This window comes from Anolis carolinensis, chromosome 6, assembly GCF_035594765.1.
Source record: "Anolis carolinensis isolate JA03-04 chromosome 6, rAnoCar3.1.pri, whole genome shotgun sequence".
Classification (NCBI taxonomy): Eukaryota; Metazoa; Chordata; class Lepidosauria; order Squamata; family Dactyloidae; genus Anolis; species Anolis carolinensis.
In genome coordinates, this window is record NC_085846.1 from 16,852,266 (window position 1) to 16,865,566 (window position 13,301).

Sequence of the window (13,301 nt, forward strand, 5' to 3'; positions counted from 1 at the left end):
GCAGCTCTGGAGAGACTCAGAAGATCCCAGGTGTCTGTCCCAGGAATATAAACAGCAAAAGCACTTGCTCGATAGAAAAGGGAGCCAACAGCACTTATCTTTCTTTCCATGAAAATTTTTGATATTAGAATCCTGCAGCTCAGCCAAAACCAAATATTTATCAGGCCAGCCTGGCCAAAAGCAAATGTTTACCTCCAATCTTTCAAGACTGTTAAGAAAGACCTGAACAAAAGCGTTATCCCTATGAAAAAGAGCTTTTTGAATTTGGGTGTCTAGATAAAGCAACATTTAGTTCTACAAAATGCCTAAAGTGAGCTGTTTCAGGATCCCTTATTGTGAAGGGAAGTGTGAACCACAATTACGGTGGTAAATCTAGCCCGTTTTCCATCAGCAGCAAAGCACCACCACACAAGCTGAATTCCATGTAGCTGATCCAGGCACCAAGAATATGACCCACTTACCCATAGGAACCTGGTAAATACATTTGTGGACACTTGTTTGTAATATACGACAGAGTCTTCCAAATCAGGCATTTTTGGACAATATGGACTACAACTTTGACCACACAGCATGGTCAAAATGTCAGGGGGATGATAGAAATTATAGTATAAAACCCTGGAGGAGACATTAAGTTATGGATTTGAAGCACCATCGCTTGGGTTTTCTGGTGGACATCCAGCTCAATTCCAAATTCTCCAAGAATGTGGACTTCCAAAATTATTGCATTATGACAACTGTAAGAGAAATCTAGCTATTTTTTCGTGATACAAGTCTACAGAGACAACATTCAAATGATTGCCTGAATGGCTATCTCAAACATTATTTCTGTCAAGACCAAACTCTCCCAAAATGAACTGCTGATGTCAAGCTGAAACACACATGACTCCTCATCATGGACTGCTGGGAGTTTTAGGTCATCTTGAGGACCACATTTAGCCCGTATCCCTGGCTTAAAAGAACCATACACAGAATTAGGTGGCAAGAGGCTTCTGTCAGATGTCGTTTTTAATTTTAAATAATTTTCAACATAAAAAGTCACTTCTGGTGCCAAAGGAGTTTGAATTGAAAACTGGTTCCTAAAACCCAGTATAGATGAAGCATCGTCAACTAAACCAGGTCTGAAATGGATGTAGAATATAAAGCAAAAAAGGCAAGAGGTTTTAATCCAAAATAATGGACTTTTCCAACCACAGGAAGCAAAAGCTACCATAGTAGCACCAATCATTAAGATACCAAAACCTGACATTTTTAAAATGTTGATATTTCCAATTTGTCAATTTTTTTTTGCCTGAATCCAAGCAACAACTTAAAATAAACGTGTGCCTGTATTTTAAACAGTTTTGAAGAAGATATACCAGATTGCTGCCTCCACTTTCTCACGCTTCAGTATTGCACTCTGAAAGCAGCTGAATTTTGGAACTGAGAGAGAAGAAGGGGAGGAGGCCATTTCAGTCTGGAGAGTCTCTGCCATCACAAAGAGTCCAGCGCAGAGTCCTTCTGCTCTTCCCAACAAGGAGTGTTTGGTAGCTGCAATCTGTAACAGGCAGACCAGGTTCTGCAAAAAGCAAATCGGCCAAACTGGCAAAGTGAAAGGCAGAAATGCCAAAGTTATAGAACTGGCTCATAAATACAACTGTTGCAAAAGAGAGGCTGAACCATAGGATGGGGAGCACTTTGGTGGCGTCACACCTTCAAGATCCAGTCACTGGCAACATGTCCATACTAAAGAAAGAAAAAAGAAAAAAAGCATCCAATTAACACTGCAAGAAGATTAAGATTGTTTAAAAGGGTGGGAGATAGGCATCTGGGTGCATAGCCTTGGGTCTCAAGCCCTTCTCTGGTCCTTGGGGAAGAGGGAAGAAACTTGGGGGGAGAGAACTGTCTTGAAAAGAATTGTGGAGCTTGTTTCCAAAAGATAACAAATACTGTATATACTCAAGTATAATCCAAGTTTTTCAGCCCTTTTTAGGGCTGAAAGAGCCCCCCTCGTCTTATACTCGACTGAGGGTCCTGGCCCGCTTATATTCGGGTCGGCTTATACTCAAGTATATACGGTACATGTAAACAAATTTTACAGCAATTGGGAAAGAAGTGCTGAGGATATGCATTCTTTAGCTATAAAATGCCATTTCCAAGCTCTGCAACGAAGTGATTTGATAGATTTTATAGTTTTGATATGTATAGTATTCTACTCTTAGCCAACAATTTGCTGCCACGTATAACGCATTTTTCAGGTTTTTTGTAATTCATACCTTTTGAGAACAGACTTCACAAATGAGTACTTGTTTAATTATTTGATTTATATCCTGCTTTCCCGCAAAATGAGATCTATCTTTGGTGTTCTGATTTGAAATACATACCCCAAGCATGTATAGTTGAGGCTTAAGGAAGTATGTTTAATGATATCACCAGGGCCCTTAAAAAAGGCATACCTTGGTCTTACGTTTTGGCTTTAAACCCTAAAATTGTAGAGCCAAAACCTGGGAAAATACTACTAGCAATGCTAGTGGAGAACCTTTAGTGCCTCTGATATTTCGGCCCGTAGTTCCCATCAGCCGCACCCAGCATGGACAATGGCGAGGGATTGGGGGAGTTATAGCCCAAATTGGAGGGTTAAATATTCCTCACTCCTGGGCTTCATCTTGGACAAAAGATGGGAATTAGCTGGAAATGCTCTTTCCCTCTTCCACAGATTCATAAGGAAGGAAGAAGAGACCATGCCCCTGTCTTGAATGCTCCAAAACAACACCACATCCTAAGAATACGAAGTAGGTAAGGATCAGCACGAAAGGAACACTGTATTGGTAAGTCCCTTCCACAAATTCAATGTCAGGTTTTGGACATATACACATTTCAGTGAAGAAACCATATGACAATTTTGGGCTCAACACTAACTCTTCCTAGCAAGGAAAAGCAAGTGTGACATTTGCTAAGCTTCACATGTTAGCCCAGATAAATTGCTAACTCAAACAAGGTAGTTATATCTAACTCTTGGGGGGGCGGGGGGGAAAACAGGTTGTGTGCTTTGTATAATCTTTAGACTAAATGTGGACACTGGCAGGTCAGCATTTCTAATTTTTGTTTAATAAAATATTTATATCCTGCTCTATATCCAAAGATCTCAGGACAGCAGAATGGCTTTTATCACTTGTATAGCCCAGAATTTCGCAATCTAATACTCAGCAGATGTGTTTGAATTTTGCTCAGAATTTTGCAATCACTTCATAATCCAGAATTTTGCAATCTGGTACCCAGGAGATGCTTGCAGCTAGCTAGGCAAGCTGGGAAATTCTGAAAGTTGTAGTTCAACACTTAAGGGCCAAAGAAACCAGATCCCATAGATAATTCTAAAGTTGTTAATATCATTTAAAGAAATGGGATATTTACTTTTAGATTAGAAGCACTAATCCATCTTTCATTTTTCTTCCAGCATAAATGAATGTATGTGTATGTATGTGCCTTCAAGTCACCAGTCAACTTACTGCAACCCCATGAACAATAGGGTTTTCTTAAGCAAGGAACACTCAACAGGTGGTTTGGCAGGTCCTTCCTCTGAAATAACAGTGTACAGTACCTGGTATTTGTTGATGACCTCCTATCTAAGTGCTACCCAGGCCTGACAGTGCTTAGTTCCCAAGATCTAGGACTTTCAATCTACTAAACTTTATTTGGAGATTTATTGCAAATTACTCTGCAAAGCTATATTCTGCCCTCTTGCGGGCCAAAGTAGGAATGGCAGATAGATCAGGTACCAAAATTCCAGTAGTTGCCTTCAAATTTAAACCTCTTTCTTCGTGCTATTTCGTTTACCTGAATGTCTGTCAGCTCTTTCAGAAACCGTTTTGCAATCTCGGGTCCATTTTCCATCGTGGGAATGTGGTAATTCTGAAGCAAGACAAAATAAAATCCACAATGAAGCACAGGGGGAAATATATTTGGGGTATGCCCCTAAGACATTGGGCATATAACAGGCTCTCACCTTGCCCTGGTAGAGGATTCTGTTCACAGGACAAACCACACATGCGGTGCCAGAGCCAAACATTTCCTTCACCCTGTTTTCTTCTAGACCTTTGATCAAGTCGCCCATTGTGATAATCCGCTCAGAAACTTTGAATTCCCCCTGGGTGGAAAGATAATCAAGAATCCATTTAAATTCTATGGGTTGTTAATGTAAAAAAAAAAACACACACACACAAATATCTACTGAAACATATTGGTCAATTATAGGACCACAGTTCAGGTGATGCTGGGGGTTAACCTGGCACCCAGCATCTTATCATATAGTTGAAAGAGACCAACACTGATTTCACTAGTTTTAAGGCAGACTGTGATTATTGATGCTATGTATCTTCAGGTCGACTCCAACTTATGGAAAACACAATAAAAGAGTTTTCTTGGCAAGATTTCTTCAGAGGGAGTTTGCCCTTGCCTTTTTCTGAAGCTGAGTGAGTATAACTAGCCAAAGATGTCCATGGCTAAGTAGGAATTTTAATCCTCCCAGAGTCTAAGTCCAATGTTCGAATCACTCCACCAAGCTGGCTCTCAATTCATTCTTTTATTCTGATTAGATTCTTCCTTCATGCATTGGTAAGACATATAATTTGCATGTAAAAGGTCCCAGATCCAACCCCGGTTTTTCCCAATAAGACTGGGAGAGACTCCTATTTTACACCCATCAAAATAAACAGTACTTGTCTTCTTTTTAATTTATTATTCTTACGTGCCTGGAAGACACTTCTGACTTATGGCAAACCCTATCACAGTGTTTTCTTGGCAAGATTAGGCTGTTAGGAATTGTGGGAGTTGATGTCCAAAACACCTGGAGGGCTAAAGTTTGCCTATGCATGGTCTAGAAGCTAACAACAGTCATATTTATTATTTATTTATTTTATTTACAGCATTTATATTCCGCCCTTCTCACCCCGAAGGGGACTCAGGGCGGATCACGTTGCACACATAAAGGCAAACATTCAATGCCATAACATAGGACAGAGACAAGACGCAGGCATGGGCTGGCCTCGAACTCATGACCTCTTGGTCAGAGTGATTTGTTGCAGCTGGTTTGATATCCAGCCTGCGCCACAGCCCGGCCTGAGCGTATGAGTCATATGAGTGTACCTAGGGAGTCATATGAGTTCTTTCAGACTAAAAAAATAGTATCTTTTTAATTCATAGAATCATATTGTTGGAAGAGACCAAATGAACCATCCATTCCAACCCTGTTCTGCCATGCAGGAACACACAATCAAAGCACTCTAAACAGATGGCCACTCAGCCTTTGCTTAAAAACCTCCAGAGAAAGAGCCCCCACCAGGTTTTTTCACTTTTGCATGGATCCTTGGCCCCTACCATCAGAGAATGTGGAGGGCTGAATGGATAACTTAAGATGTTGTTCTCCACAGCACCACATATTTATGTTAAAAATGATTAACATAGAAAACAAAGATTTTTCTTCCGAATTCCCCACCTGCCCTTAACCCATTTCATTGTCATCTCAAGTTTCTGGTCCTCACCACACTCACCCATTTCTGTGCCAGATCTAGAAGGCTTTGCCGAATCACACCAGGCAAAATGATTCCATTTAGTGGAGGCGTGACTAGCTCCAGATCTGGAAGGAGAATGTTCTGTTACATATACAAATGGCTGGTGTTATATGGCAATGCCAGAAGAGCATCCAAATATGCTTGCACTATTGTCTTTCATTTTCATTTTTAGAAAAACCTCTATTTATAACACTGGTCAACACATATTTTTCTGCCTCAAATGTTAGCCCAGTTTCTGGGTATGACATGCTGGTTCCAAAAATGGCATATTTTCCCCTATCAGATCTAGGTTTTGAGAAACAGAATATACTGTATGTAAGCAATAACATTTGTGTAACAATAGGCTTTTAAAATGCAAATTCCTTATCATCCAGAAACCTACACACCCCTTTACCCCATCTGTATGGCATTAATTCAAAACTAGATGTCATGCTGGGCTAAGGAATCATTTGTACATTTAAACATTTTGAAAGAACACAACTTTTAAACTATATTTTAAGTGTTTTCAAAAGGTTTTAATGAAAAGAGTATATGTATATAGGGATGAGGACTATCACCTCAACTAAAGGAATCCTTGCTAATTGATCAGATTTGTTTTAATTGACTGATTGGATTTAATCTGTGTAGATTTTTTAAAAAATGTTTATTCATAAAACAATCTATTTAAATAAAGCAAGAATGGGTCAGCAGAGACTTGCAGGCTGGAAGAAATGCTTTCTTTACATTTGCTACTTTCAGAATTTATATTAAATATATATTTAAATAATTTATAAATCTGATGACCAGTTCAATTAACAGAAATTTTCATTGATCAAACACATGTTAATCAACGACTTGGCTAAACATCTAAGCTAGAGCATGGGAACCTTTTATCCTTCCAGAGATGTTTACACTGTAGGTCCAAAAATCTTTTATTACCAGCCAGGCTTTTGTGTGTGTGTGTGTCAGGAGTGACTTGAGAAACTGCAAATCGTTTCTGGTGTGAGAGAATTGGCCGTCTGCAAGGACGTTGCCCAGGGGACACCCAGATGTTTTGATGTTTTTACCCTCCTTGTGGAAGACTTCTCTCATGTCCCCACATGGAGCTGGAGCTGATAGAGGGAGCTCACCCACTCTCTCCCCGGGAGGATTCAAACCAGAAACCTTCAGGTCAGCAACCCAACCTTCAGGTCATCAGTCCTGCCGATTCAAACCCACTGTGCCACTGGGGGCTCCATACTAGCCAGGCTGACTAGGGCCTTTGGAGACTGGAAGTCCAAAACATCTGAAAGGACACAAGTACTTCCCCTTAGACTAAACACTGCAGCTAAAAGACCTCCTGACAACAAGTTCCTCACCTCCTTGCTGGTTCTTCCAAAACACAAAGATGTTCATAGTCCCAACTTCAGTGATCTGATGGTCATCCCCATAGAGCCACAAAACCTGCTGGCACCCCTCTTTGGAAGCCTCATTCTGTACATAAATAGTGGGGCCATAGTTGCTAAAGGGAAGATAGGAACAAGTTGGTACCTGAATCAAACAAAAAGGAATCTCTAGATAGCAATGAGAGCCCCATAACTCTAGACTACAACTGAGATCCACAAAAGGTTCTTTTGTTCAGAAGGTCCCAGGTTCAAAGCAGACTACAGGAAGTTTAAACCTTTACATATTAAGCTCCTGGGGAATGTCACCATCAGCCCCAGGATATGGGCAGTCCCCGTTACTAACATCTGACTTGCAAATGATTTATATGACTTACAAATGTCATCTTTATTAATGACTTAGATGAAGGATTAGAAGGCATGATCATCAAGTTTGCAGATGACACCGAATTGGGAGGAATAGCTAATACTCCAGAGGACAGGAGAAGAATTCAAAGTGATCTTAACAGATTCGAGAGATGGGCCAAAACTAACAAAATGAAATTCAACAGGGGCAAATGCAAGATACTCCACTTCGGCAGCAAAAATGGAATGCAAAGATACAGAATGGGGGACACCTGGCTCGACAGAAGTACATGTGAAAAAGATCTTGGGAGTCCTTGTGGACAACAAGTTCAACATGAGCCAACAATGCAGTGTGGCGGCAAAAAAAAAGCCAATGGGATTTTGGCCTGCATAAATAGGAGTATATGCCTGGATCAGGTATGGGCAAACCTTTTTGCCTTGGGGCCACATTGTGGGCTGGGCTGGGAGGGCTAGGCCAGGATGGAGGAGGGCCGGGCACACATGGGCCAGGTGGGGAGGGGTCAGGGCAGGGCCTGAATCATCCTCAGGTTGTCCTCCCAACATAAGGAAGGGGCTGCTCACCCCATCCTTATGCCAGGAGGAAGGTGGTACATGCGGCAACTGCCCTGAACCTCCTCCCCTAATCCTCAGGCTCTCCTCTTGGCATTCTGCTGGGAGAAGGGTGAGATAGGAGGTGGCTGAGAGTGCTTCAGAGGGCTCTTAGCCGCTGTATGCTTTCCTTGAGCTGTCCTTATACTGGGAGGAGGGAGAGACACACAGTGGCCGAGAGCACTCCAGAGGGCTCTCAGCTGCTATGTGCCTTCCTCCCCCATCTTTTTGGCCTGCCATGTCCTTCTGCCAAGAGGACAGGGAAAATGAGGAGGGCTTGAGGTAAGCACCCAGGAGCCGCATCTGGCCCCTGGGCCTTAGTTTGCCCATGCCTGGTCTAGATCCAGAGAAGTCATGCTATCCCTTTATTCTGCCTTGGTCAGGACACAACTGGAATCACACTGTGTCCAATTCTGGGCACTGCGATTGAAGGGAGATTCTGGCAAGCTGGAATGTGTCCAGAGGAGAGCGACTAAAATAATCAAGGGTCTGGAGAACAAGCCCTACGAGGAGCAGCCTAAAGAGTTGAAAATGAGTAGCCTGCAGAAGAGATTGCTGAGAGGAGACATGATGAGGGCCATGAATAAATGTGAAGGGAAGTCATAGGGAGGAGGGAGCAAGCTTGTTTTCTGCAGCCCTGGAGACCAGGATGTAGAACAATGGCTTCAAATTACAGGAAAGGAGATTCCACCGGAACATTAGGAAGAACTTCCTCACTGTGAAAGCTATTCAGCAGTGGAAGTCTTGGCCGCAGAGTGTGGTGCAGGCTCCTTCTTTGGAGGCTTTCAAACAGAAGCTGGATGGCCCTCTGTCAGGGGTGCTTTTAAAGCAATTGTCCTGTTTCTTGGCAGGGGGTTGGACTGGGTGGCCCACGAGGTCTCTTCCAGTTCTATGATTCTATAGTTAAGAACAAGGGTGAGACAACAGGAAGGGAGAGAAATCTACCCCTAGGAAGGGAAATTCACTCCTGAAAAGTTATCCTGGGGAAAAAGGTGTCTCCACTGAAACTTTATCACCAATCCTTTTCCCACAACAAGCCCTTTTTCCAAAATTCAATTGTCACAAAAAGTGAAGTGAAATCTTCTGAACAAAGGCACAGACATCTAAACAAATACCACAGGGGTGTTAACCCTTCCCTATGCTATCCCAAGCATGTGTGTGTGAGTGTGTGTATGAAGTTACACTTTTTATAATGTACCTGTTTCAATTTACGTACAAATTCAACTTAACTACAAACCTACAAAATCTATCTTGTCTGTAACTTGGGGACTGCATATAGTCACTCCCAAGAAATTATGGAGGTTGAGATCCAAAACATCACAAGGGTACCATATTGAGCATATTTGCAGTAAACAATATCAACAACCAGCTGTTAAAACAGAAGCTCTACTTACCCGCCCAATTTGAAGTCGCCAACACCACCAACCCAGGCACGGACAAAGCGAGCATCGGCCAGGAGAGACACGGGGTTGAAGGAGCCAGTGGTGAAATAAGGGCCTACAGGACTCAGGATCACATACAGTAAGGCATGATTGGATGTGGAGACCCCCAAGGAAGGCTGTGCAGGGAGAAAGGCAAGAGAAAATGTTAACAGACAAGGAAATCCAGAATCTAGTGCAATGCAATTTGAGGAGGGACAAGGAATGGGGCTCTGGAAGCACAAACCAGACTTGGAATTGAGCTCTGGATTTGTGGCTTTCTCTCATTAAAAATTACATTATCCAAGAGTTAGTTACTGGGGGAAACAAGCAGATATACTGGTGAGGACTGTCAGAGACTGGAGAAAGGGGGAGTGCAGGTCTCAGACTGCATGAAAGGCCCCCACAGCTAAGAAGAGGTTGGCGGAGGAGGGGGGGGGGAGAGTCCCAAATGCCCTCCTGTAGATGTAGGAGGCAATTTTTGCATTTTTTAGAGATGACAAGTTATCCAGAAATTTGCTTCCAAGTCACTTCCTGTTGAAATAAAATTCTCTTTTGGACCCAAATGGGCTTGGAAAAAGCCAAAAATATGGTGAAACTGCCCCATACACCCACTTGTCTGGAAGGTAAGTACTCACTTCGGTGCCAATGAAGGTGGGCCGGATGTAGAGGCTGGTGCTGTCACGGTCAGGGACCCAGTCTCTGTCCAGGTGGATTAACTGCCGAATACATTCAAGGAGCTCAGACTTGTCAAAGGACTAAATGGAGAGGGGAGACAAAGAATTGCAATGATGTCCCCATTCCTTCCCAGTCATCAAAGAACTTGCTTCTACTGCCTCTCCTCTAATTTACAACTGCCTTATACCAGCTCATGTTGATTGGACCAGCCAAAATAACATTGTCTGTTCAGACAAATCACATCAGCCCCTTCCCCTCCCCATAAGATCCTGGAAGGCTCCACTGCAAAAACAAAAAGCCACAAATGTCCCCAAACACTGTCCATGGCACCTTTGAACAATCATTCATTGGAATTCTCCAGCTATCTGACTGAGGATCCTGTGAGTTGTAGTCCCCAAAGTCTGATGCAGACAGATGATGGGAGTGACATTTGGAGAGGTACACATTCCTTAGCCCAATAGTAACTTCCCAGGAATACTAATGCAGAGTGGGGCATAAAAATCTTCCATATTTTGAGGGAGCACTGTGTGATCTGTAGTGGAGATAGATGGGATAGACCTAATTCGGTAGGTTAGACTGTACCGTTTTCAGTACTCATCATGAGTTGGACTGGTGAACATTGGGGCTTTGTTATTCAAGCATATAATGAGAACAACCTCATGTAATAACAACATAGAGCGCATTCCATACACACTTTGCACTCATTCGAAATGCATCTGCACCAGATAGCTCATAAACATGCCACAGTACTGGGGAGATTAAGCTGGAGTTTGAGGAGGATTCTACATGTTTTTTGTGTTGCGGAAGGCTTCCATGGCCAGAATCACTGGGTTGCTATTAGTTTTCCAGGCTGTATGGCCATGTTCCAGAAGCATTCGCTGCTAACATTTCACCCACATCTATGGCAGGCATTCTCAGAGGTTGTGAGGTTTGTTGGAAACTAGGCAAGTGGGGTTTATATATCTGTGGAACGTCCAGGTTGGGAGAAAGAACTCTTGTCTGTTTGAAGCAAGTGTGAATGTTGTAGTTAGCCACCTTGATTAGCACTGAATGGCCTTGCAGTTTCAAAGCCTGGCTGCTTCCTGGAGGAAGGAATCCTTTGTTGGGAGGTGTTACCTGGCCCTGATTGTTTCCTGTCTTGAATTCTCCTGTCTTCTGAGTGTTCTTTCTTCCATCCTGGACACAGCAACACATTCTACATGTTGATTTAAAACTGCATACTTATAAAATTATTTGCCTGATATGTTTTTAAAAACTCATTAAACAGAATTGTTTTTATGTACTTTTAGAAATATACTTTTTTTTCTTGATAACTCTGTTCATTTTTATACCCTTCCAAAATGTGAATCTTTGTGCTCCACCCTGTAGTTGGGGCTATTCATTCGCATTTCGCAAACTCAATCACACTTTATGCAAAGAAAGGAAACATTTTAAATTCCTAGCAGCATTTACACCAGGTAAAAGTAAAGGTAAAGGTTTTCCCCCCGACGTTAAGTCAAGTCGTGACCGACTGGGGGTTGGTGCTCATCTCCATTTCTAAGACGAAGAGCTGGCGTTGTCTGAAGACACCACCAAGGTCATGTGGCCAGTATGACTGCATGGAGCGCCGTTACCTTCCCGCTGAAGCGGTACCTACTCATCTACTCACATTTGCATGTTTTCAAACTGCTAGGTTGGCAGGAGCTGGGTGTAACAGCGGGCGCTCATTCCGCTCCAGGGATTTGAACCTGGAACCTTTTGGTCCGTAAGTTCAGCAGCTCAGCACTGTGCCACCAGGGGCATTTACACCAACTTACCAGAAATGAAAGGTCCATTTGAACACAACCTACCCTTTTCCTGCCTTCTTGAGCTGGGAAAACATCCGAACAGAAAGTAAGTTGTATCTGATGCTAGTTTTGAGGTGAGAGGGAGATGAGAGGTGACCCCATGGATATACTCACAGGCAAACAACAACGAAGAGCAGAACGTAACATGCGGTCCATGTTCATCGTGGGACGGAAAAGGCGGATGCACTTATCTTGGCCCCGGAAAGCCTTCATCCCCTCAAAGAGCTAGATGACAGAGGTAGGGAAAAAGAAGAAAAAAGCTGTTATATAGAGAATAACATTCAGGGTGAGAGAACTGCATAAGGAGATACTGGATAAATTACTCATCAGGTCCACTGAGTCTAGTCTTTCCCAAATCTCCCATCAAATATCCTAATATGTGTTGTTGAAGGTTTTCATGGCTGGAATCACTCGGTTGCTGTCAGTTTTCCCAGCAGTATGGCAATGTTCCAGAAGCATTATTTCCTGATGTTTCACCCACGTCTATGGTGGGCATCCTCAGAGGTTGTGTGGTCTGTTGGAAACTAGGCAAGTGGGGTTTATATATCTGTGGAAGGTCCAGGGTGGGAGAAGGGACTTTTGTCTGTTGGAGGCAAAAGTGAATGTTGTAATTAATCAACTTGATTAGCATATAATGGTGTTGTAACTTCAAGGCCTGGCTCATTCCTGCCTGGGGAAATTCTTTGTTAGGAAGTGTTAGCTGGCCCTGATTGTTTCATGTATGGAATTCCCCTTTTTTCAGAGTGTTGTTCTTTATTTACTGTCCTGAAATGAACAACACTCTGAAAACAGGGGAATTCCAGACATGAAATAATCAGGGCCAGCTAACACCTCCCAACAAAGGATTCCCCCAGGCAGGAATGAGCCAGGCCTTGAAGCTGCAAGACTAATCAGTGCTAATCAAGGCAATTAATTACAACATTCACTCTTGCCTCCAACAGACAAGAGTCCTTTCTCCCACCCTGGACCTTCCACAGATATATAAACCTCACTTGCCCATACGGCCCAGAAAACTCACAGCAACCCAATAAGATTTCACTTTCTGGTGGAAGGAAGGCATCCATGGGAAAAGTCACTCATATAGATTCCCACTGGCAATGTGGACAGGTTGCGAACATGGTGATCCTGGCCAGAGAGGAAATAGTTACCTGGACTGAGTAGTGCAAGCCAGACAAAGCTGGGTGGAGAGACAAATTCTGAAAAGGCTTGATGTGTGGTTTCCCCCAACCTTTCTCTTTGCTCCATTCCACAGCGAGCATGTGGTCGGTGAACGCTTTGCCAAAGACCAGTTTCGCAGGGTCCGGTTTGGGCTTTGGGTCTTTGGTCATTTCAATCTGGAGGTCAGAAGCCTAGAAAAGAACCCAATGGCCATTAAACTCTATTGTCCATGAGGGAAAGAAACCTGCTTCAAGCACAACCCCAGGGATGGCACCAGCACACGGAAACTATACTCCACCCACCTCCCCAAGCACCACATGGATCCCCACATTCTGCAGCTCTCAGTCTCTTAGGTTTTCTCAC

General features: G+C 43.1%; 1 protein-coding gene across 3 annotated transcripts in view; it reads right to left on the reverse strand.

Annotated features, from left to right (window-relative positions):
- Window positions 1–987: 987 nt before the first annotated feature.
- bcat2 (branched chain amino acid transaminase 2) overlaps window positions 988–13,301 on the reverse strand; it is a 31,379-nt gene continuing 19,065 nt past the window's right edge. For all 3 annotated transcript variants that reach the window (XM_062958062.1, XM_003226203.3, XM_008118924.3), the window contains exons 3-11: window positions 12,929–13,129; window positions 11,895–12,005; window positions 9,915–10,034; window positions 9,253–9,416; window positions 6,881–7,023; window positions 5,523–5,608; window positions 3,980–4,120; window positions 3,811–3,885; window positions 988–1,722 (exon numbers count right to left, since the gene is read on the reverse strand). In XM_062958062.1, coding sequence (XP_062814132.1) covers window positions 1,684–1,722; window positions 3,811–3,885; window positions 3,980–4,120; window positions 5,523–5,608; window positions 6,881–7,023; window positions 9,253–9,416; window positions 9,915–10,034; window positions 11,895–12,005; window positions 12,929–13,108 — 1,059 coding nt within the window. In that variant the 5' untranslated portion in view covers window positions 13,109–13,129 and the 3' untranslated portion in view covers window positions 988–1,683. The remainder of the gene's footprint in view (window positions 1,723–3,810; window positions 3,886–3,979; window positions 4,121–5,522; window positions 5,609–6,880; window positions 7,024–9,252; window positions 9,417–9,914; window positions 10,035–11,894; window positions 12,006–12,928; window positions 13,130–13,301) is intronic.